Raw genomic sequence first — 24,326 nt, forward strand, 5'->3', positions numbered from 1 at the left:
TCTGGGCCTTTACATCCCTGGTGGCTAGCACTAGGCTTGCTGGGAGGTCAGGGAAAACTTGGCTCCAAACCCAGATGTGATCTCTGTGCCAAAGGAAAGCTCGGCTGCAGCCTGGGCATGCAGGGTGGGTGGAAAAGGATGTGTGATTCATAAAAGTTGCTACTAATCAACTCCCTTAAATGGATAGGATTGTCATCAAGATAACTGGCAGTGCAGGGATATTTTAATAGTTTAGAAAATGCCAAAAATCCCCCTGGCTTTCCCCCAGTGTTTGTGGTTAGATTATGTGTGAGGTTTTTGACATTATTTACCCAGAAGAGGGAAGGATTACATAATAGAGCTGCAAGCCTATAAAAGTGTCCTCACTTGGCACAGACAGGAACCAGGTTAGACTTTTTCAAAGGCAGCTGAAGCCTGTAGCTGCTCGGAAAAAAAAAAAGTCATAAGAAGAGAGAACTTCTCTGGAAGATAGACATTAAGATTACTTTGCATAGAACTGTTTCTCATGTTTTCTTTTGATAGTATTCCCAGCTGGACAGAAAGCACTTGAATCTGCTTGGATCATGCAGAAGAGAAAGCATTCCTGGGCAGCCTTTGTGGGAGGAGGCAACAAGAAGGGGGAGAAAATGGCTGGGGAAAATGCAAGGATACTGCCCAAGGCCACACATGAGGAGAGAAAGAAGCAGGAGGCAAAAAGGAAAGGGAAATTGAAAACCTTGGCAGGCAAATTGCTGAAGACTGTGGCTGGTGGGAAGGAAATGGTGGAGAAGACTGGTCCTGAGGATGTGGCAGGGAATTTGCTGAAGAGGCCAAGCAGTAGGAAGGGAGTGGAGAGAGGGACGCCTGCAGGTAACCTTGAAGTTATCTCCGGGTCCAGGCCACTGGCTCTTGTTTTTCATCAACTTCTGGATTAGGTGCTTTCCACTCTCCTCCTCCCCATCCTTCACCTGAATTCTTGTCCCTTCTGAACTCTACACTTGCTACTCTGGGCAGTTCTGTATTTCACTTTTTATTTGCTCCACAAATGTTTCTCTTTACTGTTCTTATTTTTATCTCTGCGAAGACTCCTGATGTGTCTTGTGAGAATGATGATGTATGTGTGGCTGACACCCCAACCATGTGACTGTGCTGTTCCTCCACAGATGGGAGGGGGACGTGGGTTGCACACAGCCTGGCTGTGCCAGTTAAACGTTTCCCATGTGTTGCATGTATCGAGGCAGGATGGGTGCAGCCTGTAGGCCCCTCCTGAATAACTTGCCAATTGCTTTGCTGAACATCCTTGCATCAACCCTTCTCCATTTCATGTCATGTTCCTCCCTCCAGTCAGTCCTGTTTGATTTAATTCTTACTTCACATATGGGATGCTTTCATAGAGGAAAGATAGGAAGGATATAGGCAAAACACAGTGGAAGCTCATAATCCTTTCATTCTTCACTCTACATCCAAAGTTGTATCCTGAGTTATTTAAGTCCCGCTGCTTCTGACTTTACTTAACTTTCCCTGCATTCTCATCAAGTTCCATTTGTCCTCTGGGCTCTGCTCCAGATACCTTTGGCAAACCTTAACCCTTCATTGCTCAACCTTGTAATCTATAAAACACGTGAAAAAAACCCTGCAGCAATGTGCATCAGTAGTGAAAGTACATTTAACTCTTGCTGGTTGACTGGATGTGCTAGGTAAGACACATTGGAAACAAGCAGCACTGAAAATCTTTCCAAGGGAGCTTGCAGCACTTTGGTCCTGCAGGGTTTCTGTAGAGGAGGCAGAGAATTCCTTCCAGGCTTGGCTTTCAGCTGTTGGCTTGTTCAGAAGATGCCCCTTTAATGCTTTTCTTCTGGACAGAAGGTACATTTCTTAAGGAATAGTGTAATTAATGGACCTTCACTGCTCACATGAGGAGGTCTCTGGAATGATGGCAGAAAGCTGCAGACTAATCTGCAGACTTGGTTAACCTGGAGGAAAAAGGATGATAGAAATGTAGAAATGAAAATGTGCTTGCCCTGAGGAAACTGAGAGGTGCTAGTGCTAGACATTAAGTGGGCAGATCTTGAGTAGATCCTGAGGAATTCTGGAATAGATATAAACTAGGTACTTCATAACTTGGATATTAAAGTGATGGTCCTATAGACAAGTGAACAAATAGCAAGTTGTATTCTTATTCTGTTGCAGAGGAAACCATCTGCAGATTTATTGAGCAAGGAAAATTTTTGGAAGCTTGTGATCAAATTCATAATCTGGAGCATTCTGGAGATGATGGTTTGAGAATGTCTGAATCACTTTATGTGCTGCTGGCTGAACGAATGTGGACTGTAGTGGGAGAAGCACTCAGTGGAAGTGATAGGATGCTCCTGGAGCCATTGCACTCAGTGGGGGAATCACTGAAGTGGGAGAAGCAGAAGGAAGCAGAGCGGCTTGGCAACGGCCTAGAGACAGATCCTGCTTCCACCTGGAGCCCAAACTTCTGGAGAAAAGATCTGGAGGAAAAGCTAATTCAGTACATGACAGCCCAGATTCCCCCGTTTGCTTCCTCTGCCGACACAGATGAGGCTGCACTAAGCCAGCACCTGAGTCAGCTGGAAACGAGGTTTCTGCCCAGCCTGGAGCACAGCAGTGATGTCTTCAGGGACGCAGGACTGCTCGGCACCTACGCCCGCTGCTGTCACGCCTCTTTGTGCTCTCACCTTGCCACTCTTACTGACAGCAACTGTTTCAGCTTCAGCCAAAGCCTTTTAATTTATGGATGGAGCATTAAAATGTACAAAAGGTATGTCTGAAGGGCTTTTTTCCTACATTTTTCTATATCTATTTTTTTTTGTTTGTTTCTGAGAACAGTCCCTGCTTCCTGATAACACAGTGATGATCAGGACTCTTGCTGAGTTTAGGTTTGCCCACTGCCTCTTTTATCTTCTGTGCTCTCAGAACCAGAGCCTTTTTTCATTGCAGTATTGCCTCTTTCTAAATCCTTAATACCAGATTCAGGGATTTATCTGAGGTGGGCAGGTATTTTTCTGCTGGACTGCTGTTGGACATGCACAGTTTTCTGCTTTATTGAACAGTTTCTTTCCTTGCATCAAGCCTTTTTTAACAAGGTCCATAATACTCCAATTACCCCAGAGTAATTTTCTCTGGCCTTTATGTCAGCATGGTGCTCTATGAATTTCTCTTGTTCTGCCCTTAGTTCTCCCACTGCTTTATCTGGCTTGTAGTTTTCTCAGTTGTTTCTGTATTTCCTTCATTAGTGTTCAGATCACAGGAATAACATGTAATAAATCATTAAATTCCTGCCCAAGTCTGGGGAAACAGATATGGCTTTCCCTCTGAAGAGTGGCACATCTGGGGCCCTTTGGCCCAATGTGAATTCAAAGCCTATGGATGTCATCAAAGCTGGAAACTTTTTTGTGATTCTTTTTTTTATGGTGGATGAAGGGTTTGATTCTCTGTGTCCGTGGTTTAATTGCTATTTGGCAGCTCCAATCTACTTATGCCTAATAGTTCTTAGCCTTTTTGGATTATTTGATTGCTTTCATCCAAGCCCACAGCTTCTCTGTTCCTTGTATTAATTACACTTATAAGCCCTTGATTAGCTCATTAGCAGTTCATCAGGTAGTCTCTTCCCCCAGCCAGTTCCCGAAGGAGGGAAGCAGTGTGGTGGGTACATCCTGACCATCATCAGGCACATGGTAGATGTGGTCAGGAGGCAGCCCTTTTACTGATGCTTTTAAAATGGTAAAACTTTGGAGTAATGGGTTTATTAAATATTGAAAACTTTAATAAAAGTGGAGGTGAAAAATAATGTAATTTAATTATATAAATAGAAGTTGAATATAGGAAAAAATGTATTATGTAAATGCAGAATCACTTCAAGAAAAAAAACCAAAACCCAAACAAGTAAGACCAGTGACTGTATTAGTCAGATGGTAGTGAAAAAAGTAGAAATGAGAAGAGCAGAGATGCCAAATTTCAGAATTTGATCTTTCCTCTCTACATATAGTTACAGCCTCTATGAAAGCTCATGCATAGATGCAGTTGTCTTGGTATGTAGCTGCTTCTTATTCCATTCAGAGAGAGAATGTGACACTTGCAAAATTGTGCATTCGTGCAAGTGAGCTTGGGAGACTCTCCCTCAGCTTAGGAAGGAATTGAGCAGCAACAGTGAGGGAAGGGGAGAGGGGAACAAGCAAAAACCTTAACTTGGGCAGCAAATGTAGGAAGAAGGAGAAGAAACAGCACAAAAGAAAAGCTGGCAAAAGGCCATTGTCAAGATCATCTACTGTGCTGTGGCTGCCCAAGCTTGGCAAGCACTGCTGGGTTCTTGCAGGGCACCCTGTTTGCTCAGTGTGAGGCTGTGGTGCCAGGCAGGGGTGCCAGGCAGGCGAGGCTGGGGACCCGCGGGAAGCTGCCCCTGTGGCTGAGCTCTTGTTTCTGTACACAGAGGCAGCCAGGCATGTGTGAGACCCGAGCACAGCCCCCAGCACAGCCTTTCCCTTGGTGCACAGTGCCTCGTGTGGATTCTTTTGAAGACTGAGGAAAAGTTACTTGAAACTGCACGGGTAAGAACTCAGGAGTTTTACCCCAGCCTGCCGGTTTTATTCCCATGGTTTTAAATTAAGGGGTGCCCTTGTTAAACAGCCAGCTCTGCTGAGGCATGTGTGAGTCCCAAGGTCTCCATCTTGACCGAGTTTCATTGCAGAGCCCAGGTGTGAAGATCTATGATTGTCTGCTGCCAAAGGGAGGCTGCCCTCTCCTTGTTCCTTAGCAAGGAAATGCTGGCACATTTGCAGATCTCTCTTCATCCCACTGCTGTCTATTCAGAGAGTTGCAATCTGCTCTGCTCAGAAGCCCCTTTATGTGGAGGAAAGGGAGACTTTGGGTGAAGCCCACTTCCTTATTGAGGACCATTTCAAACTGTTATTCATCTTCTCTCCATCTGTTAATGGTCCCATCGTGTGCAAAGTAAGGTTTTCTTACAGCCCCTTTGCCTCAGCTGTGCAGGATATTGAGGCTGCTAAGTTTGCCTGTGTCTGGACTCCTCACAGTCCTCTCCAGGCCTGACACGGCTGATGTTAGAGCAAGATTACTTCCAGAGCTCAGCACAAGAAAATGTGCAGCTGGTGCCCACCCAGCAGCCCTCCACAGAGAATCCTGTCTTGTGATCCCACAGGTGACCCCAGCCCTGTGGCTGCAGCATCTCTTTCTTTTCTCAGCAAAGATCCCTCTTTGAAGAATTCTGTTGAGACATGTGGAATACAAATGAAGCAGGGAAGATGTGTTGTAGCAATGGGGAGTTCCAGAGGAAACCACATTATTTGGAAAACTCAGCAGGGCCTCTTTTATTCAGCTAAAGCTGAAACGCAACAGCAGGAGTTTCCTCACTCAGCTCTCTTGCTTTCCATTTCCACCAGCCCCTGGGGAGCAGAAGAGGGGAAATTCCATGGCAAACTGCTGAATCATCCCTGGGAAAGTACTCTAAATTGCAGAGATTTTCCCCAAGAATTATTCCCTGAAGAACATGAAGGTAGTCACAAACATGGGAGTAGAAGTGCCAGCTGGTGACAATATGCTTAAAGCCTACTGGTTTCAGTGTTTAAGTATCTTTATGGGCTGATTTTAATCATTACCCTGGGGAAGACCATGTGTTCTAAAACTCTTTTTTTAGCATTTGTTTCAATGAAGGAAGTGACTTAACTCAGAGTAGTGCCACTGAGGTTATCCTAGAGCAAGTCACTGAGTCATGGACAAGCCCTCAAAGATGCTGACTAACAGTGATGGGAAATGTAACTGTTTTTTGGTTCTCTCTAATGTAATAGCTGAAGAATGCTTTTGCTTAACCACGGGCTTTCTGTTTTCCTGATACACCATGTGCTGAGCAGGCTCACCTCAATCTGGTTATGAGCTTTTGTGCCATGCTGCCCTGGGTTTTCATGCCACCTTGGATCCTGAAGCATCACAGCTCTATGTGGTGCTGAATTGTGCAGAAAGAGCAGAGCTGGAAGTGCTGGACAGTGTAGCACAGCACTGCCCCAGCTTGCTTCAAACCTGGCCAGCTTGGGAACAGCTCCAGATTCAAGCTAATGAGCTTAAGTGGACATAAGCTGACTCCATATGGAAAAATCATGGAAGTCTCTTCAGCTCAGTGGCACAGCTTATAAAACCTGCTTTATCCCTCTAATTCTGCTTCTAGGGTAATTTAGGGCTTCATGGTGCTAACATACAGGAAGTTGTTATTGAGCAAATATCCAGCTGTTATCTCTTAACAATTGTCATATATTATTGTGCCTAAATCACATGGTGTGTTTTTTGCCACTTCAGTGGATGACTAAAATTTCAGAATGAAAAGATCCTGACCAGAATAAGCTATGGTCTGCTTTGCTTATGAATACCTGGCTTATCTTTGGGTGTGGCAGCCTGATATCTGTATAAACTAAAAGCACTTCAAACAGAAATGAGTGGTGAGAACTGTGAGCACATCTGAAGGTGCTGAACCCCAGATGTCACATGGGGTTCAAAACCAATTTGAAACTCCAATGTGGAGAACTTGGTCAGTTCTGCATGCAGGCAGCATTCCCCTCAGTCTGGACACACCTGGGGCAGGGGAGCTTTGTGCTTCTGAGGTTACAAAGCTGGTGAACTGAAAATGCTGTTGCCATCAGTTGGGTTGCCAGTCTGTCAGCTCTGCCCTTGCTGCACTGGGGAGTTTGACAGCAGTGCAAGGCAGACCTTCCAGCATGATGCTAGGGCTCATTCTCATACTCATTTACACTGACCTGCAAAGGATCACTTGGCTCTGTGTCTTCTCCCCACCACCCCTCTATTTTTTCAAGTGGACAGAAGGAGAACTGAGAAGTTTGTGTTCTGCAGTCAGCACAGGTGCACTGACCATCCATGGGTCTGAAACCTTGCAGCATTTGGGTCAGACAGGAAGAAACAAGAAGTGAACTGGGCCTGTTTATTACAGCAGAAGTTTTGGTCCTCTCCACATTGGACCTTTGGTGCCTGACATGCTGGTATCACTACAAGAGCTACAGACAAGCAGGCTGTTTCTAATGCAGACACATAATCTGATCCAAAACAACTAAGTGCTGTCCTCAACAAGTTATTAATTGCCTTGCAGTTCCTCACTAAGCCATGTTTTGTCCCATTGTGGGGGGCAGGCTTGAAGTGTTTGTGCAGCTCAGCAGGGATGTGCTATCTCAGCACATAGTGTTCACACATTTGCTCACAGTCAGGTGATGGCACTTGTGAGGAAAGAAATTTTTCTGGGTTGTTTACAACTGCTTATTTGTCTTTGATTAGCACTTTTCAGTGAATATGGGAGAGGAGTTGTTTTGAGTATACTTTTGATGAAATTCTTCAGCTGACAGCTACAAATTTCCTAATTCATCAGCCAGAAAAGAACAAAGACCAAAATGGGACATCAGACTTTACATTCCTTGGAGGAAGATTCAGAAATGAAAGAATAAATAAGCAAGCCAGACTTTTGAGTTTAAAGCTTCTGTAAAGGTCAGATCATGTTTTAAGCAACAAGCCCTTTCTCTGCAGTGCTAGTTTTGTTTTTACAGCCATTCAAACTAGCATAAACCAGCCAAGTCTTGGGAAATTTCCCATCGTGCAGCCCATGGGGCCCATCTCACCATGACAGTAGCTCTAAACACAGACCCGGCTCCTCTTTGCACTCACAAGTCCCTGGCTCAAGCAAGGGAATGGTTTTAATTAATGCTGGCTGGCTTCTGTTGATGCTGGTTGGAGAGAGGAAGGGTGGAAAATCTCAGCTACAGTAGCTGGCAGCATGGAGATGTATCTAAGCCTTGTTTTGCTGTGTGGGCGCCTTCATTTGAGCTAAGCTAACTAGGGAAGACTGTAGATAACCCAAGCTGACACTGGGATGAAAGAAAGCTGCAAATCATTTAAACTCAAACAAACAATGTAGAACAAAACAGAACAATGTTATTAGGTCAGCTGGAAAATAGCCAGGCTTTGGGTTAAATGAGACAGCCAAAAAAATGGAGGCAGAAATTCATCTAGCCCCAATGGATAATGAGAGGCTGGGAAATCTAACTCTTTATGGACGCCATTGTATCTTAACTGTACTTTTTAATTTCCTTTTATCATTTAGAAGGAAGTGGGGAGAGCGCTGAAAGGAGCCTTTGATATTGGGAAACCCCCTTGTGCAGATGCTGCCGTCATTGAGGTAAACAGGGGGGAAATGAAAAGTTCCCAGTCTTTGGGGCAGTCGTGTTTTTGCACACAAGCATGTGGGTATTTGGCAAGACCCAGTCTAAGCTCAGTGTGTTAAGAGCCTGCAAGCTGGCTGCCATACTTAGCTGTGTCTGTTTGCTCCCAAACCTGTTTTTGCCCTGGGCATACATAAAGAAAAAAATACCCCCTTACTAAACTAAGGAGAAGCCTGAGCTGATTCAAGCTGAAGCTGCATTTTCATACATGCTCTTGGATCTTTATGTAACCTTTTGGAAAGTGGTGGTGTGTGTTACCCAGGCTGCTCCGTGTGAGCTCTGCAGAGCACTTTCACAGAAGCAGGGAGAGCTGCTGAGCCGTGGCAGGGCCCCTTGGCTGGCAGTGCAGACTGCAGGCAGGCTGCTCCCTGCTTGTCCCCCTGGGATGCTGCTCCAGGCAGAGCAGGGGCTCTGCAGGGCACAGCAAAGTGAGTGCTCCCAGGGCACTGCAGGAGCACACCCTGCTGACTCGTGAGCAGCATGCACTGTGGGCACAGGCTGTGTGCATCACGACCTGCAGAAGGATTAAAATAAATCCTGGAGTTTACATGTGGGCTTAAGTGATGCTGGAGATCAGGGGCATGGCTGTGGGCTGTCATGACTGTGTCTTCTCCGTTTCCACCACCCCAGTGGCAGTCCCATTTCAGGCCATGAGAGAGGGAAGTAGCTCCATGGTCCTTTGGGATGGCAGGCAACCTCAGGCATTGGAAGCATTGCAGATCAGCAGCAGCTCCATCTCCTTGTGAGCATACAGCTTTAGCTGGCAAGCACAGGCTTTTCTGGCCCATCTCACACCCAGGCACCAAATGCAGAACTCACATCAGGGACTGTTTCCTCCTTGCCTTGTCCTGTACCTGCTGGATCAAGGGAGCAGTGATGTGCCCAGTGATGTACCCGTGCTAGGGTGATGTTCAGTTATCAAGATGTTTTTTTTCCTGCTCTTGACTTACAGTGGAAAGTTTTCTAACAGGAACTAGGACAGAGCATGGTTTGAGTCCTCATATCTGTAACATCTGGCCATGCTTCAGCATGAGTGGATTCACTCTGTTGTGTATGCAACTGACAGGTTTGAATGCTCTGGGGTGGGTGATGGAAAAGCCTGGATTAATAGGAAAGCCTTATGAAATTACCACCTCCTCAATTTTCTCAGGCTGACACTTAAACTTCAGATAGAAAATGAACAAAGTGTCATGGAAACTCATCAGCTGTGGTTTTCTGACACTTTGGGGTGGCTTATTTTATCCAGCCCCTTTGGGTGAGCTTTTGCATCTGTTATAAGCAGTGGAAAAACCCATTCATGATGTGAGTCACCCTTTGTCTCTGGCTGAGAGCACTGTGAGGGCACAGCATATGGGTCCATCTGTCTCCTTTTATCCATCTGGCTCTCCTCCCCTTGCAAGCTTTTGTTTCCACAGAGCAACTAATGGGCAGCATTAAGTTGCCACCTGCTCAAGCCTGCCCGACATGGGGTGAATTTTGAGCTGTCTGGCACAGCCCACCTCCTGCAGACACCTGGGCCACCCAGCTGGGGTCAGTGGGGCAGGACATGTGCTGTGGGGTTTGACACACAGAGCTGTGGCAGGCGTGAGTGCTGGTGGCTGGGACCTGCCCTCTTCAGGCATCCCATGCAGAGCCCCTGGCAGAGGTGCAGGGCACACAATTAGGTCTGAATCACCTTCTTTTTAGTGGCTGTGGTCAAATTTATCTGTGAGGGTGAGTCAGGTAGAAGCACAGATGCTCCTACAGATGGCAGGTCCATGTATGAGCTGAGCTGCCAGGCTGGATGTGGCCAGCAGAGAACATCTGCAGGGACAGGTTTTTACCCAAGCACAGGCTTGCTGACCACAACAAAAACAGTGTAGGGTTAGGCATCACAATAAGGCTGATGAAAAATACATTTATTTCCATGAGGCCTCTTAAAACTGATGAAGTCAGTGCCTAAGGCAGAGGGATTTTCTGCAGGGTGAGTAGTGAGATGGTTTCCTGTTCATTGCATAGGGAACAAATGACTTTGGCCAGTTCTCCTCTCACACATTGAAATCCACAGATACTAACAGAGAAGACAGAGACTGCCAGGCGAGTCAGCGAGAACCTGGGTGAGAAGGTGGAAGCTGAGTGCCTGGAGGAGTGCCTGAGGTTCCTGGAGAGGTAGGAAGGATGCTGTTTTCCTCCTTGGTAACATTCTTAATGCACAAAAGAAAGAAACCCCAATGAAGCAGCTGGTGATGCTGTGTTCACCTGGACCTTGATGGCTGTTTCTCATTAAGCTGTTACCTGAGAGAGAGCACTTCACTGCTGTTTATGTGCTCAGTATTTGTAGTTGGACTAAAGCTGAGGAAACAAAGTGCATCTGGGGTAGCTGGGAACAGGATAGAGCCTTGGGGGGAGTTCTGGAGAGGCTCAGACCTTAAACACACCTGGGAAGAGGGGCAGCCAAGTGCCCAGTGCCCAGGCCTGGCCTTCATACTCTGGCTGTGCATCCCAGGCACAGTGCTTTCTGCTGGCTCTGTGGCAGGGTGAGGAGATCTGTTCTGTCCTGGATCTCACAGCAGAATGAATGTCTTCTCATCTGGCCTCTCACCACTTCCTCTGGCTCCCTTCATCTGCTTTTTGTTCTTGGGTATTTCTCTCCCCATGTATCCCCCGCAGCAGAAAATGCCAGGACTGCTGATTTAGGTAGTATTTCAGATGGAGATTTGATTTAAGATCCTTGGTGATGATGAGAGGAAGGAAATTCCTATAAAATGGAGTTGTCCAGAAGCCCTTTGTAAGACTGAGACTGACAAAGCAGTTCAGAGACATTGTGGGTTATTCATACACAAGAGAATTTGTTCTGCAGCTTTATTGGCAAAGCCTGGGTTGCTTCCCAGGAGGAAGTGTTGGAAATCAACTTCCTGCCTCTTGGTCCCTGGCAAAAGTACCCAGGCAGCTCCAGGGCTCTCCCTGCTGTTCCTGTGTTTGTCTTCCCCCTTAGCTGGGCAGGACAGAGACTTTGTCATGCTGTAGATCCCACCTGGGGGACTGAAACCATGAGATAAAAAGACAAATAATCACAGAATATTTCTTCAGTTTGCTATTGCTGTTAAATGTGTTATAGAGCACACCAGATTAAAGGTGCTTCTTCCTGTTTTAATTTAGCTATGAAGATGAAGTAAGAAGCTTTCTCCAGCTTGATGGCTGCCAGCAGATCTGCAGCAGCTTACGAATCCTGGAGAATTGCTGCCTTCTCAGGTTAGAAAGCAGAGCCTCATGACATGGGGAGCAAAAGTTTTCTGCTGGTCTGATCTCCTTCTGACTCTGGTATGAGGTCAACCTTCTCTCCAGCTGGGTATGGTCATCCAACCCCCTGCACACCAGCCTTTAAACATGGAGAAGCCAGCTGCTTTCAGCAAGACTCCTGCAGAGCTGCCCTGGCTGCCCCAGCAAGAGGGAGGCTGAGATGGGGGCTGTGACCTGCCAGGGCCACAGGGCTGCACTGCCACTTTTTGCCTGCTCCAGGCCCTGCAGGTGCAGGGGTTGCAGCCATCTCCCCCTTCCTGCACTGAGCAGGAGGCAGGCAGCAGTGCTGTGTCACGTGTGGGGACACTGTCCTGGCTACCCCACTGTGGGTTGTGATACCCTTCCTTTCCCCAGCCTGATGGTCCTCCAGCAGGAAAGCCTCATAAAGGTTATGCTGAGATGTGTGTGCCACTGCACTTGGTAGGTGCAATCTTAAGTGCTTTGCTGAATGAAATCCCATGGAAGATGCCAGGCTCTCCCTGGAGCTGCTAGGAAGGAGGGAAGCAGTAAAGCACAGAAGGGTGGAGGAGGATGTTTGCACCTACAAACTAATGTCAGAAGCACTTGCAGCAATGGAAAAAACAAGGTTCCTTCTCTTCTTCCTGTGTAAAGTTATCCAGGGATCTCTGGAGTCAGCAAAATGCCAAAATCCAACATATGCACAGTGATTACTTGACAACAGAGCCTTGTGTTGAGCCTAGGTAGCTGCTTTGTTTGTTGTATTTGCATGTTGCTGATGCTGGATCCTAGACTGAATACTTATGAGTCTCTTTTATGTAATCCTTCACAGCTTTACTTAGAATGAAGTTGTACACTGAGCCTTTCCACAATATAGAATGTCTGGTTTCAAGCTGGTGATAATTTTAAACACGATTTGCTGACTGGAAGACTGTTCTGATGGAAGATAATTATTTATCTTGTATTTGTAGATTGTCAAAGGCACATGGGATGCTCACCCAGATTCTGTTTGTCAAGGCTTCTTCATGCTTGCTCATTTTTGAAAATACTAGAGTTTTTATTGATCTGATCTCACTAGTGATGGGTACAAGTGGCATTTTCATGTACTGAGCTTTTGTGCCCTTGTGGCAGTGTCTTAATGAGCACAGAAATGCAGATCTCTGAGCTGGCTTTGGACCTGAGCATGTGTCCATTCAATGACCCAGGCAGCTGTGTTGGTTACAGTAGAGAGTTTTGATCTGAGAGAGTAGCATGATTTGATCTGATCAATACTTTCCATATTTAATTTTTTTAAACAGAACTGTCTGGCATAAGCTAACATACATTTGCAGTGTCAGCACTGACCAGAATGTTAAGGTAAATGGATTTCTACACAGGATGGAAGATGACATTGTGGAGCATTTTCTGCAGACCATCACTTCTAAAGTCAGGGTATGGAAGACCCATTTTAATTCTGACTATTTGCAGACCATATGGCTGGCATGCATTTCCCTCTCATGTCCTGATTTGGAAAAGGTGAAGCCATAGTTTGGCCTTCAAACCTAGTATTCTCCTCTGCCTTGTCAGAATCTGTATGTGGACAGCTTCACATTTTCCAGGTTTGGGACCCCAGTTTCACTGTTTGCTGTAGTGTGTACTGCCCAGACCCCAAAAAGTTGAATTTCACCTGGTACCTATTCATTCCCAGCAGCTGGGCATCTTCCCAGGACAGTGATAATTCACAGATCCCAGGGCTGTGCTGAGTAGTCAGGATGTAGAGAAGGCTGAGCAGAAATGTGTCCCTCCCTTGAGATAGAGTCCCCTCCCTTCACACTTTCTAGTATCAGTCTGTTAGCCCAGACACCCTTCACCCCTGTGTCTGGAAAACACAGAATTCCAGGCTCCTGACAGTGTGTGATCCTGTGCATTTGCCTGGGAAGCTCCCCTGAGCATCTTCAGCCTCATTGCACAGGCTCCCTCGGGCACGCTGGAGGAAGCAAAAGGAAAATGACAAGAGAAATTCTGGCTACACTGTGCAGTTTTGGTCTCCAGAGCTCATTGCCAGCCTGTCCCATGGGCTCACACATCTATGTGGGAACAGGGGATGGTTCTGACAGAGCACGGGCAGCCCTGGGGGGAACAGGAGGCCCAGGGGCCAGGTTTTCAATCTTCCAGGTTTGGGCTTAAGAACTCAGTACATCCTTCCTGAGTTGGAATTGTTTCTTTCTTTCATGTTTTGATTGTCTTTGAAATAAAAACACAGGATGCTGCAATTGGTGGAGAAGTCTGTTTCCAAGAGCAGAAAGAGCAAAGACACAATAATCTGTGTCTGTTGTTTGTTTGGTGTCTCTACATGTGCACCCTTTGACTCTGTCTGTTTCTTTTCCTCAGGGAACACTGAAGGACCACTTCAAAAAGTGTGACAGTGGTTTTGACCACATCCTTGAGTCCTTAAAGCAAAACTTTTTGACCTTTGGGAAGAAAAACACAGGTATATATGAGGTAAGAAATAAGTAAGAAAGTGAGAACAATATGTTATTCAGGAAATCATCCTACAAGAAAGATGGAGAGGGATTTTTTCCAAGGGCACGTAGTAAAAGGACAAGGGGGAATGGATTAAAATGAAAAGAGAATAGATTTAGATTAGATTTTAGGAGGAAGTTCTTTGCTGTGGGAGTGGTGAAGTGCTTGAAGAAGTTGCCCAGAGAAGCTGAGGATGCCCCATCTCTGGAAGTGTTCAAGGCCATGTTGGACAGGGTACTGAGCAACCTGCTCTGGTGGAAGGTGACCCTGCCCATGGCAGGAGGGTTTGAACTAGATGATCTTTAAGGTATCTTCCAACTGAAACCATTCTGTTCTGTGAAATCACTAAAACTAGTAATTGAACATTTGGATGGCACAGTACTAGCAAATTAATCTATACTGCACTTTTCTCTGTTGTCAAATGGGCTTTTAGGTATCTAATGGTCTCAGTCCAGTACCTCTATCCACCAGGGCTGGATAGTGACAGCTGGGACCTTTCTGTAATTTCAGCAGAGAAACCAACAAGTGAAGAAATGTGCAAACTGAATGTACCTCAAATACAGAGGGGAATGTTGGGCTCCCTCCTGTCCTACCATTGCCCCAATAACATTATATTGGAAAACTTCTCAGCTTCTAATGTGCTTTAACCTTATTTGTAAGGGTTATTGATCCCTGTGTAGAGTGGACACAGAGGGTTGAAAAGTCCAAATTCTTAAAGGGCATAGCAACTCATGCAGAGTAATTGGCAAACAACCTCACAAAGGACCCAAGTTTTTTCACCTTTACAGTAGCCCAAATAACTTGTCTAGGATCTTACAACACCCTTGAGTCTATCTCTTCAGCAATGAGGTTGGTATCTGGGGAACCCTGCAGGCTGGATTTGCTGCTGCTACATGTGCCACGTGTCCTCCTAAGCATGGGACTCCCAGGTCTGCAGTCTCTTTGTCAGTGATGATTTTAATTAACATTTTGCAATATGGAAAACATAATGGAAGAGAAAAAAAGTAGGATCTATTCTGCCATTGTTCAAAGCCTGTCACTGGATATTATGTCACATTAGTGCTGGGGCAAGCAGCAGCTCAGTGGTGAAACACTGTGCCAGAGCTCTCTGTCTCTTGCTTTGTCTGTTTTGGACAGAGCTGGGGATTTCCTGTACCTTTGGACTGCAGCCTAACCCTGCTCTGATTTCAGTTGCTAACAGAATGCAGTTTCTGTGCAGCAGCCCACCCCATCAGAAACACTCACTGTCCCTGTCAGGCACTGCATGGCCTCTGCACTGGGGCTCCTCAGCAGAAAGTGACAGCCAAGAGGGAGTTGCCCAGGTGACTTCTCTGTGCCCAGCCACAACTGTGTGCCCAAGGGCCCTGTGTCAGTTGTAGATGCTTGAGGGAGGCTGCATCTGGCCTTTTCTGCAGTCCAAGCTCTCCCCAGGTGATGAATTTGTTAGCCAAGCCAAGCATTGCTGTAGCCCTGGAGTGTGAGTGACCTCTGGCTCAGCTGACTGGTCCCATTGCTGTTGATTTGATGTCTCCACACTTACCATCAAGGTTTGTCATCCACATGCAGCTTGGCAATAGTCCAAGTGTTATATCAAGCATTTTAAATTAATATTTAAGCAAAGAAATGAGACAGCCATCTGCATGGGCAGAATAACTGCTGTCTGCCCTGGTACAGGTGTGGTCTGAGCCTTGCTTGGTGCAGGAAGTTAATCTGGGTATCTTTGCTCTGGAACAGGCCCTCGTCAAGGCTGTCAATGCCATCGTTATTACAGAATACATGCAGGCCCTCCTGGCCACTCCCAGGAAAGCATCTGCTATGCAGAGGAGGAGGATTGTCAACAAGATAGAAGAAGATCATAGGATGATGCAAACCGTCTTTAAAGAGTGCTTAGTAAGTCTTTGATATGGTTACAGTTTTGCTCTTTGTCATCAAGAACAATACCAGCAGAGGAAGTGACTCTGAAAACTACAAAAAAGCTTAGGAGTTTTTACCACAGGGGTATCAAGCTTCACTGAAATGACAGCCAGATGTGCTGACAGCCCTTCTGATCTGTCAGAAGCTGTTAGTTCATGGTTTTGAAATGTGTGACTGGAAGATGCAAGTTTTGCACTGCTGCCACTGACACAAGAATGAGGCGTGGCCCTCTGAGCTGGTGAGACAGGTCCCAAGCTGCCAGCTGCCCCATCAGGCCTCTGGTCCCTGGCATGGGGTCAGTGCTTACCTTGAGCCTCTGCAGTGATGAAGCAAACAGGCTGCTCCACACCTCCACTGCCCTGTGGATTGCCCTGTAAGGCTGCTCCTCCCGGGACATGGGGTGTGCATTGCCACCCCTCTGTCCAACCTCCTCCCTCCCCACAGGCCCTTCCCAGCCCCTCAGAGCTGGGATGATGGCTGCCTGAGCCATTTCCCTGTGCTGTGGCATTTCCTCATGGCAAAAACATGCTGATGCTGTTGTGGTTGCTGACGGCTGTGGGGAGGAACGAGTCTCCCTGCAGGGGTAAACACCTCGCACCATTAGGAGTGAAGGCGTATTGCAGAAGATTGGGTGTAAAAGCAGAGCCACACCTCTGAAGAAAACTTGTGCAGGAGTGCTGGTTCTAATTTGCAGAAACAACTTCAGAAGCTTTAAAAAGCTTCACCTCTTAATCTGGTGTAATTGGCAGTGCTGCACACAGCATCTGCAAAGCCACCAGGCTGTCACAGGAGTCCCTTGATTACCCAAGGGCCAGGACTGCACTGGCAGCAGCGTCCCCTCTTTCAGCTGGTCCAGTTGGAGAATCACTGCTCTCCAATGTCCCTGGCATGGCTCATTAGCAGATGCAGGCTGAGAGTGCACAGGCATGGTGCTTCATAAGGGGCAGGGCTGAGCAGCACAGCAGTGGGTGCAAAGCCATTCTGGTAACAGGACTCAGATGTGACAGCACACAAACTCCCTTGGCTACATTGGTTTTAATGATTTCACAAATGCTGAGTCATTCTCACAACTTGCCCATTTAAGTGCTAGGGACTGAAAATCTATTTTCTCACAGATGAGTCCCTTGCAAGCCATATGTCAGCAATTCTTACCTTGTCCAAAGAATAAAATGAAATAAAAATGATTGTCTGCAGGCTTCTCTCAAATCCTCTCAGTCCCATTATAATTAATGCATTAGATTCATGGCAGAAAGCTGGAAGCTGACAGTGCTTTTAGCTGAAGACCCACCTCTCTTGGAGTGATCGATCACAGATGAATTAATGCTTTCAGCAACTGAGACATGGGGAATAGCAGGAAGGTTCTCTAATCTTAACTCTGAAGTTTACCAGAAATGCTGTGCACAGCATCAGCTTTGGATGTAACGTGCATGGAACAGTGCAAAGGAAATAGAGGAAATCTAATTTTCTATTAAAACCATACATTAAGCTTGGGTGAAAAAGGTCTGCATCTGGTTAGACCATTTTTCCCAGTGTCCCCAGTGTGCACACTTTCCTACTTGATGTGAAAGCACTGAAAGCCTTGGAGGTGAAATGCACAAGAAATTTGCAGGGGACAGGCTGCTCCTTAGTCACGAGGCTCACGGTTATGCATGTGAAATATGAACTCTGCTGCAGACTGAATTTATCATGCAGTTGTTGCACAGGCTGCACCTGCTCCCTGCCCTGCTCTGCCCTTTCTTTGGGCTCTTCCTTCCCCTCTGCTCTCCAAACACATTAGGAAATACCTTGCTTCTCTCCTAAGAGCAGTACGTGTCAAAGGCACTTAAACACTGCTGACAAAACACCTTTTTTTCCCTTTAGACTGCAGGCTGTTTACCTCTGACCTTGCCTGCCTGTGTAGTGCTTAACTAAATCTGACACCTTCAAATTAATTAGCATTTTGTAATAGTGAGCTTGCCAAGTATGAAGCTGTACAGTCCCAGTGCCTCAGGAGTTGAGTACAGCTTGTGCACTGAGCAGAGCTAGACATGCTGTGTGCCTGCAGTGCAGGGGAAGGCTGTCTTCAAATATTATTATTATTTTTAATTTATGTCCATTGCAGAGGTGCCGCATGGAGAATGTGATCTGCTGTTTCTAATGGCCCCTGCAGATCAGGGGAACCTGGGCTTCTCCTGCCCCAGTTTGGCAGCCTGTTCTCCAGGTTTGCTTTGTCACAGAGCCTCTCCTGACGTGGTGGCATCAATAATTCAGGGAAGCAATTAAATTGCATTACTGCATTGATGAAAAATGTGAGCAAGACCTGAAACTCTCTTCCTGGTGGTTCATCTGCATTCTGCTTCTCCAGCTCTGCTAAAAATGCTGCACGTTTTTTGATGAGACTTTTTTCTTCTGGGTGCTTCAGATTAGAGGGAGATCACCTAAATTATGTGTGCAATATCTACCAACCATATGTTTTCTACACTGTCCAGCCCTGTTTCCCTCTTTTTTTCTATTAGAGGATCTGTGTTCTCTCGCCCTCTCCCTAAGGTTGCTTTTCTGTCCCTGGACTTGCTTTGGGGTGGCAGAAATGCCAGCATGTTTGGCCAACAAGGCTTATTTTCACACAGGTCAAGCACAGGGCTCTGCTTACGTCCAGAAGTAAAACCACGTCCCATGAGGTGAAATGGCCCTGAAAGGAAAGGCAGTTTAGGGAAAAATTAGGTACATTTGCCAGTTTTGCCAAAGAAAGTGCAGGAGGAGATTCTGTGCTGCCCAAAATGGTTGCCCAACCACCCTGGAAGCAATCTGTGACTACTCCCCAGGTCCTTTTCTGCTACCCTGGGGTAAAATCAGACATCTATACATGCACAGACACTCCTGCAAAGCTCCTAACCCAAACAGAGAGATCCCCAGTCTGACATGAGTCCAGCTCTTAATGTTCTGTGCTGTTTCCCCTGCCCTGAACACAACCTTGCTTTTCTCCCCAGGGTCCTGCAGCTGGTTCTCTCAAGGATCCCATAAAAGCAATTTTAGAACTTGTTCAAACTTCTGATCCTGAGGGGATGAAAATAGCACTTCTGCCCATTCTAAAAGAATTTCCTGACCTCAGGTAATGTCTTTGGTTGCTTTGACTTCTGTACTTTCTTACATGATTACTTGAAACCAGAAGACCTCCAGCAATATTAGTCCTGTGATACTTTTTCAGTGTGTTGGGCCAGGCACAGTGACCCTTCGAATGCACTCACTGGTGCCTGGTTTATATCCTTGTCAGACATGAACTGCTGAAGCTGAGATGTCCTGCTGTAAGGGTGGAGGATGGATGAAATTGCTGTCAACAAAGCAGAAATGCTGTGGAAATTATCACCTTAATGCAGAATTTACAGGAGTATATGTGTCAAATGTAGGTTTCAAGAACATCCTTAATTTGGGCATTTCATAGCTTCCAAACGCTTGGCTTTTGGCTTCAACAGTTCACCTAACCTTGTATAGCTATTTTCAGAAGTTTCTAAGTGTATTCAGCAAGAATATACACTTGTATTTCTTACAGAAAATTTAACAGAATTGAAACACAGGTTTTACTAGGAAGGAGAGATCTTAGATAACTGCATTTCTTTCCAAAGCCTGTGGTTTACTCCACCTATCTTTTGTTCTGATGTGCTGTGCCTGTGTTTTTCCAACTTAACATGATTGCAGTGTAGAGCTCTCTGTCACAGGATGCTGTGAAGGCCAAAAGTGTGAATACCTTCAAATGTGGGGCAGACAATTTGTGGCAGATAATTACTTCAGTGCCTATTCAACATGACAGTCATCATATAAACCTGCAGCGAGGGAAGTCTCTAGACTTCTTAGGAAGGACTGCTTTAGGCAAATTAAAAAAAAAATAAAAAAAGAAAGACAAAGCGATTATGTTATGCTTCATCTGGTTTCTTAGTTCTTTTTGACTTTACTACTTTAGAAGGTGCTATTGAGCTAAAAAGCTGTTTATCTGATACAGCATAGCAATGATATATATATGTATATACATAGTATATGAAGTGGGCATAGAAAGTTCTCAGAAGACCCAGATCTTAGAGGAGGTCATCCTGGTGTGAGTGGATGCACTGTTCTTGACTACAACAGATTTCTCTGCTTCAAACTGTTTGGCTTGGATACATTTGCCTTATATCCAGTACAGTGTTTCCCTCCTCAGGGGAACGGTGCTCTGCAGAACACAAATCCTGTAACCTTACAGATGAACTAGAATTAGCTCTATTTGAGGGGAGAAAAGATATCAAAAATGCCTCCAAATGGTCAAATGTAGAGTTATCTGAAACCTCCTATGACAGATACAGGTGTTTTTCTAGGAACAACCTAAGCTGAACATTTTCAATACTTCACAAGGATGCTGTGTGCTATGGGCTTGGGACTTGTGAGCTCAGCCCTGTCCCACACAGCTCTTGGGATATGGTCTCCCCATGAGATAGCCAGAGGGTGTCAAAAAAAGCTTCCAATCTTCGATCTGGTCCAACAAAACTGAAGGATAGGAAACAAATGTGGGTTGTTTTTTTTTTTTTTGACCCATTCACTTACTGTCCTCTTGAACTTTTGGAAAGGAAGGAACATCTCAGTGCAGTGCTGGACATCAAAGATTCGCTCAGCAGAGAAGACAGAGCTGCTCTCTTGAAGGCATTTCATGATAATTGCAGGGAATCAGAAACAGAAGCACACTTGCTTTTTGCAGATATAGAAGTAAAACCTACAAAATATGGACTCTGTGGCTGCCTCTGCTGTTAGCCAAGGTGGGTGTGTGTGAGTGTGCATGTGTGTAATGTGTACCTGCCCAGGCACACTTCTTACAGGGAGGTGGAGCTGTAGCCTCACCTCCCCAAGGTCCTCATTGCTCCATACACTGGCTCTACTTCCCTCTCTCTGCCTGCAGACTTCCACAGCCTGGAGCATTGTGTTGTAGGCAGTGCAGGGTGCTGAATTCTTAGATGAGTGATTCAGGTTACAGGAGGGACAAAGGAGAAGACAGGGCTGGCTCTTCCTCCCCATCTTTCACTCCTGTCTGTGTATCCCTGCAGCAAGGTCTCTCTGCAGCATCCCCTCCCTCCCAGCTCTTACCCTCTGCATGGGCATGGTCTCCCAGGCAAGTGCTGCTGCCTTCTAGCAGGACAAGCCAAGGAGGATCCTCTCAGTGATCCTCCTGCTTCTCTGGTGATGAGGGGAGGGATATGTGAGCCCCACCACTGCCCCCTCCATGACAGCTACGTTATTTAAACCAGGCCTGGCCCCATTTAGCTGACTGTGCTGTGCTGTGAGAACCAGAGGTAAGTGTGCCCACTTCATGCTGGCCCTCATGTGGGGCACTTGCAGTCACCTTTCAGTCTCCCAAGGGATTCCTTCATAATCACAAAGGGGCATTTTTAAATTTTTGCGGAGGAGGAGGCTAAGTTGCAGCAGACTTCAAAGTTAAGCAGTTCCTCATGGATTTAAAATACTGCTTAGTGGAGAACATGCAGCTATTTTCTTCACTTTAAATAATTGACAAATTCTTTTTGGTCCAAAGTTATCCAGCTCCAGCTCAGAGGTGGAGAATTTTGTTTTATGTTGGCCAGGTCAATAACTGCAGATTGTCAGCAGTTACCTTCTGTTGCATAAGCTGAACTAGACTGAGGTTGAGAAGCACAGTCCCTTTCCTCCTCCACTCTCAGGTGTCACTATTTATTTATAGTTACCCATGCTAGCAGATCAGGGATGAGGTATGCAGGACTCTGCCCTCCAGGCACAGGCAGACAGCAGGCTGCCCTGGTAGCAGGGAAAGAAAGCAATTAGAGAAACAATTAATAAGCACAAAAGCTTCCCCTCCTAATGAAAACTGATTCTGATATAATGAACTGGCTGTCAACCACCCATGTAATCCATGGCTTTAAAGAAATTATCCATAGTGTCAGCTTTGCTTTAGTAAACATATCGAGGAGCAAGTTTTAAAGCATTTTAAGTCCCTGAATCTCCTGTTTGCTGAAATTCCCTGGGTAAATAGGCTCCCAAATCCCAGCAGAGCCAGCTGAGTTTTCAGTATGGTGGACACAAAGCTCAGGGGTATCAGTAAAGGTGAAATCAGTTATGGGATGTGCCACCTTCCTCCTTCCATCCCAGCCCTGTGATTTTGCTGCCATGCTTTGGGGTGTGACCTGTAGGCTCTCTGAGAATCAGCTGCTTCCTCCCAGCCAGAAACACATTTCTCCCTCCTGTATATGGAGGTGGCAGGACTTTGGAAGAACACTGGTTTTGGTTGTTTCATGTTAACATTAAATGTCCTTCCAGAAGAGGAGGGAGAAGGTTTGGCTGGGGAGGGCAGGCAGCAGTGGGGGTGCTGCCCATGGATTGCTTAGCCCAGGAAGTGGAGGATTTCAGCAGGAGTGTTTCTGCTGTTTGACTCTTGCACATGTTCTGACGAGCGCTATTTAATTACCCAGCTTTTTTCTTGCCTTCCCTCAGGCCTGCTGGGAGAAACATGAGGCCTTGTTCTGCTGTGCCAGCGTCTGCAACCACAGCCCCTTGAAAGCTTCACATGCAGCTGGATGCATGGAGAAGCCTGTCAGCCATGGAAGACAAAATTTCTGCACTTTTTAAGGAAAACCATGAGGCTCAAATCATAATCTTATATGTAAAGTCCAGGAGGAAGATGAATGGGATATGGTTGAAAGATATTTCTTCAAGATTTCCTAGAGACTGCCATTCAGCTGAGTCCTGGTGGTTATTGCCAGGATGTGGCAAGTGTGGAGGAGGGTTTCCCCTCACTGAATTCCTCTGTTTCTGCCCCATGTTCCATGAAATCTCCAGTGAAACCAGGGACTGCTGTACCACATGGTGTCCCAGCATTGCAACCTCCCAAGGGATCTGAGACCTCTGTTAAGGAATATTGCCTGGCTGATTGTGCTGGCAATGCCTGCAGGTCTGGGCACCTCAGTTTACTCCCCAAATCCTGACTTGCACCAGGAGGGGGCAAACTGAGCTGCCTCTTCCCTCTCTCGTGAAGGCTGTGACCTGCTTTGGGGGCAGCCTGCCATGGTGAGGTGTGGGATGGGGAGCTCTTCCTGTATGAGTTTCACAGCTGGCTCTGGAGCATAGTGTTGCATTAATTTTTATACCTCAGTTACTGGAAATTTCCTCTTGGAGAGGGAGTGGAAAACCTCATGGGAGGCAGGCAGTAAAAGGAGCTGTTTGTCTCAGCCACTGGGCAAGGTCTTTGCTAGTTTTCAGATGTAAATAGGCAATTCTGAAGGAAAAAACACTGATTTTTCTTCCTGGTTATCTATGGACTGGTCACAGGCCCTAAGCAGGATGTGCTTCAAGGCCCTCCTTTGCTATTGTGTGAATATCGGCCATTACTGCTCCTCTTTGACACCATAACCACGCAAAAAACTCTACCTCAGATGTGCCAGTGCTTTTCTGAGTAGCCATTCCACCTCAAGTCTGCTACCCTAACAAGAAGAGGGAAAATTGGTGCATAACCTGTCAATGTGTGTAGCAGCAGACATGCCATGCCCTGCTATCCTGAGAAGTGCAGGCCCATCTGGGTGCTGCCACATTCTGCAGTGCTGTGCCATCATCCCAGGGACACAGGTGCCCCATCCCAGAGCCCTCATGGGCTCCTGTGAGCTGGAAAGGAGCAGGTTTGTAATTGTCATTAGCCTTGTTCCTGGTGCAGTGCTGAGTGTGAGGTGAGTGTCAGAGGAGAAGGAAGAAACACCATCTCCGGGGAGTCGTCTGTGTGCTTTCAGGGCACCAGGAGACCTTGGCACTGTTACACTTTGTCCCTCTTGTCACTGAAGGGCAATGAGAGCATCCCATGGCCTGCCTTGCCCTTCCTGACTGCCTGGCTGCTCAAAAGGCCAGTGCTGGTGTCCCTAACATTTCATAGCTGTCCATTGTGGCTTCAGTGAGAGCTTCCCTGGGATGTGGGAAGGCTGGGGAATCTGGGGGAGCTGCAACCTGTCTGGGTGGGCATGGGCTGGGCTGTGGGGCTGGTGAGCACTTGCCTTCTGAAGGTTGTCAGCCCTTCCAGGCACTCTGGGCCAGTCACCCCCCCCCTCCTGCTGAATTGCACATTTTTTCAAGGATGGGAAGGAATGCCAGACCTGGATGACAGACTCTGTTGTGATGGCAGGGTCAGGGTCAGCCTCTGCCAACGGGGATTTCAAGCAACAAGCCTTCCAGAGGAAAGAAATAAAACCCTCTCTGACATTTCCATCACTGTTGGGCTAAAAATAATCCTTCAGCATGTGGACAGCTCTGGCCATGCACATGTCGATGTCAATGTATGTCTGTGCTGTTTGACATCTGCAGCTAGACAAAGCTGTGTTCTGCTTGGAATCAGCAGCTGGGAGCCCCGAGGGGCACCAGGCTTGCCATTGCTGTGTGCAGATCAATGAGGTTTTGTAGCAGCAAGTTTTTGCACCATGTGTGAAATGTCCACTC

The 24,326-nt window shown here is 46.5% G+C and overlaps 1 protein-coding gene across 2 annotated transcripts; it reads left to right on the forward strand.

The window, feature by feature from the left end:
* Positions 1-435: 435 nt before the first annotated feature.
* On the forward strand, positions 436-24,326 carry LOC120503788 (exocyst complex component 3-like). 2 transcript variants are annotated; one of them, XM_039712709.1, is made up of 12 exons: positions 436-849; positions 2,170-2,764; positions 4,433-4,550; positions 8,114-8,188; positions 10,279-10,379; positions 11,370-11,462; positions 12,767-12,899; positions 13,839-13,949; positions 15,705-15,860; positions 18,851-18,972; positions 20,456-20,641; positions 22,344-24,326. In XM_039712709.1, exons 1-11 carry the CDS (start codon positions 564-566, stop codon positions 20,634-20,636), a joined length of 1,971 nt encoding a protein of 656 aa, XP_039568643.1. In that variant the 5' UTR covers positions 436-563; the 3' UTR covers positions 20,637-20,641; positions 22,344-24,326. The 2 variants fall into 2 exon arrangements, with proteins under 2 accessions (XP_039568643.1, XP_039568644.1); XM_039712710.1 differs by having other exon boundaries at positions 20,460-20,641.

This window comes from Passer montanus, unplaced genomic scaffold, assembly GCF_014805655.1.
Source record: "Passer montanus isolate IOZ18808 unplaced genomic scaffold, ASM1480565v1 scaffold27, whole genome shotgun sequence".
Lineage (NCBI taxonomy): Eukaryota > Metazoa > Chordata > Aves > Passeriformes > Passeridae > Passer > Passer montanus.

Coding starts and splice junctions, on each gene's coding strand:
- LOC120503788 (XM_039712709.1), top strand. CDS start 564: ATGCAGAAGAGAAAGCATTCCTGGGCAGCCTTTGTGGGAGGAGGCAAC. Junction 8,189..10,278: donor CAGATGCTGCCGTCATTGAG/GTAAACAGGGGG, acceptor TGAAATCCACAG/ATACTAACAGAGAAGACAGA. Junction 10,380..11,369: donor TGCCTGAGGTTCCTGGAGAG/GTAGGAAGGATG, acceptor GTTTTAATTTAG/CTATGAAGATGAAGTAAGAA.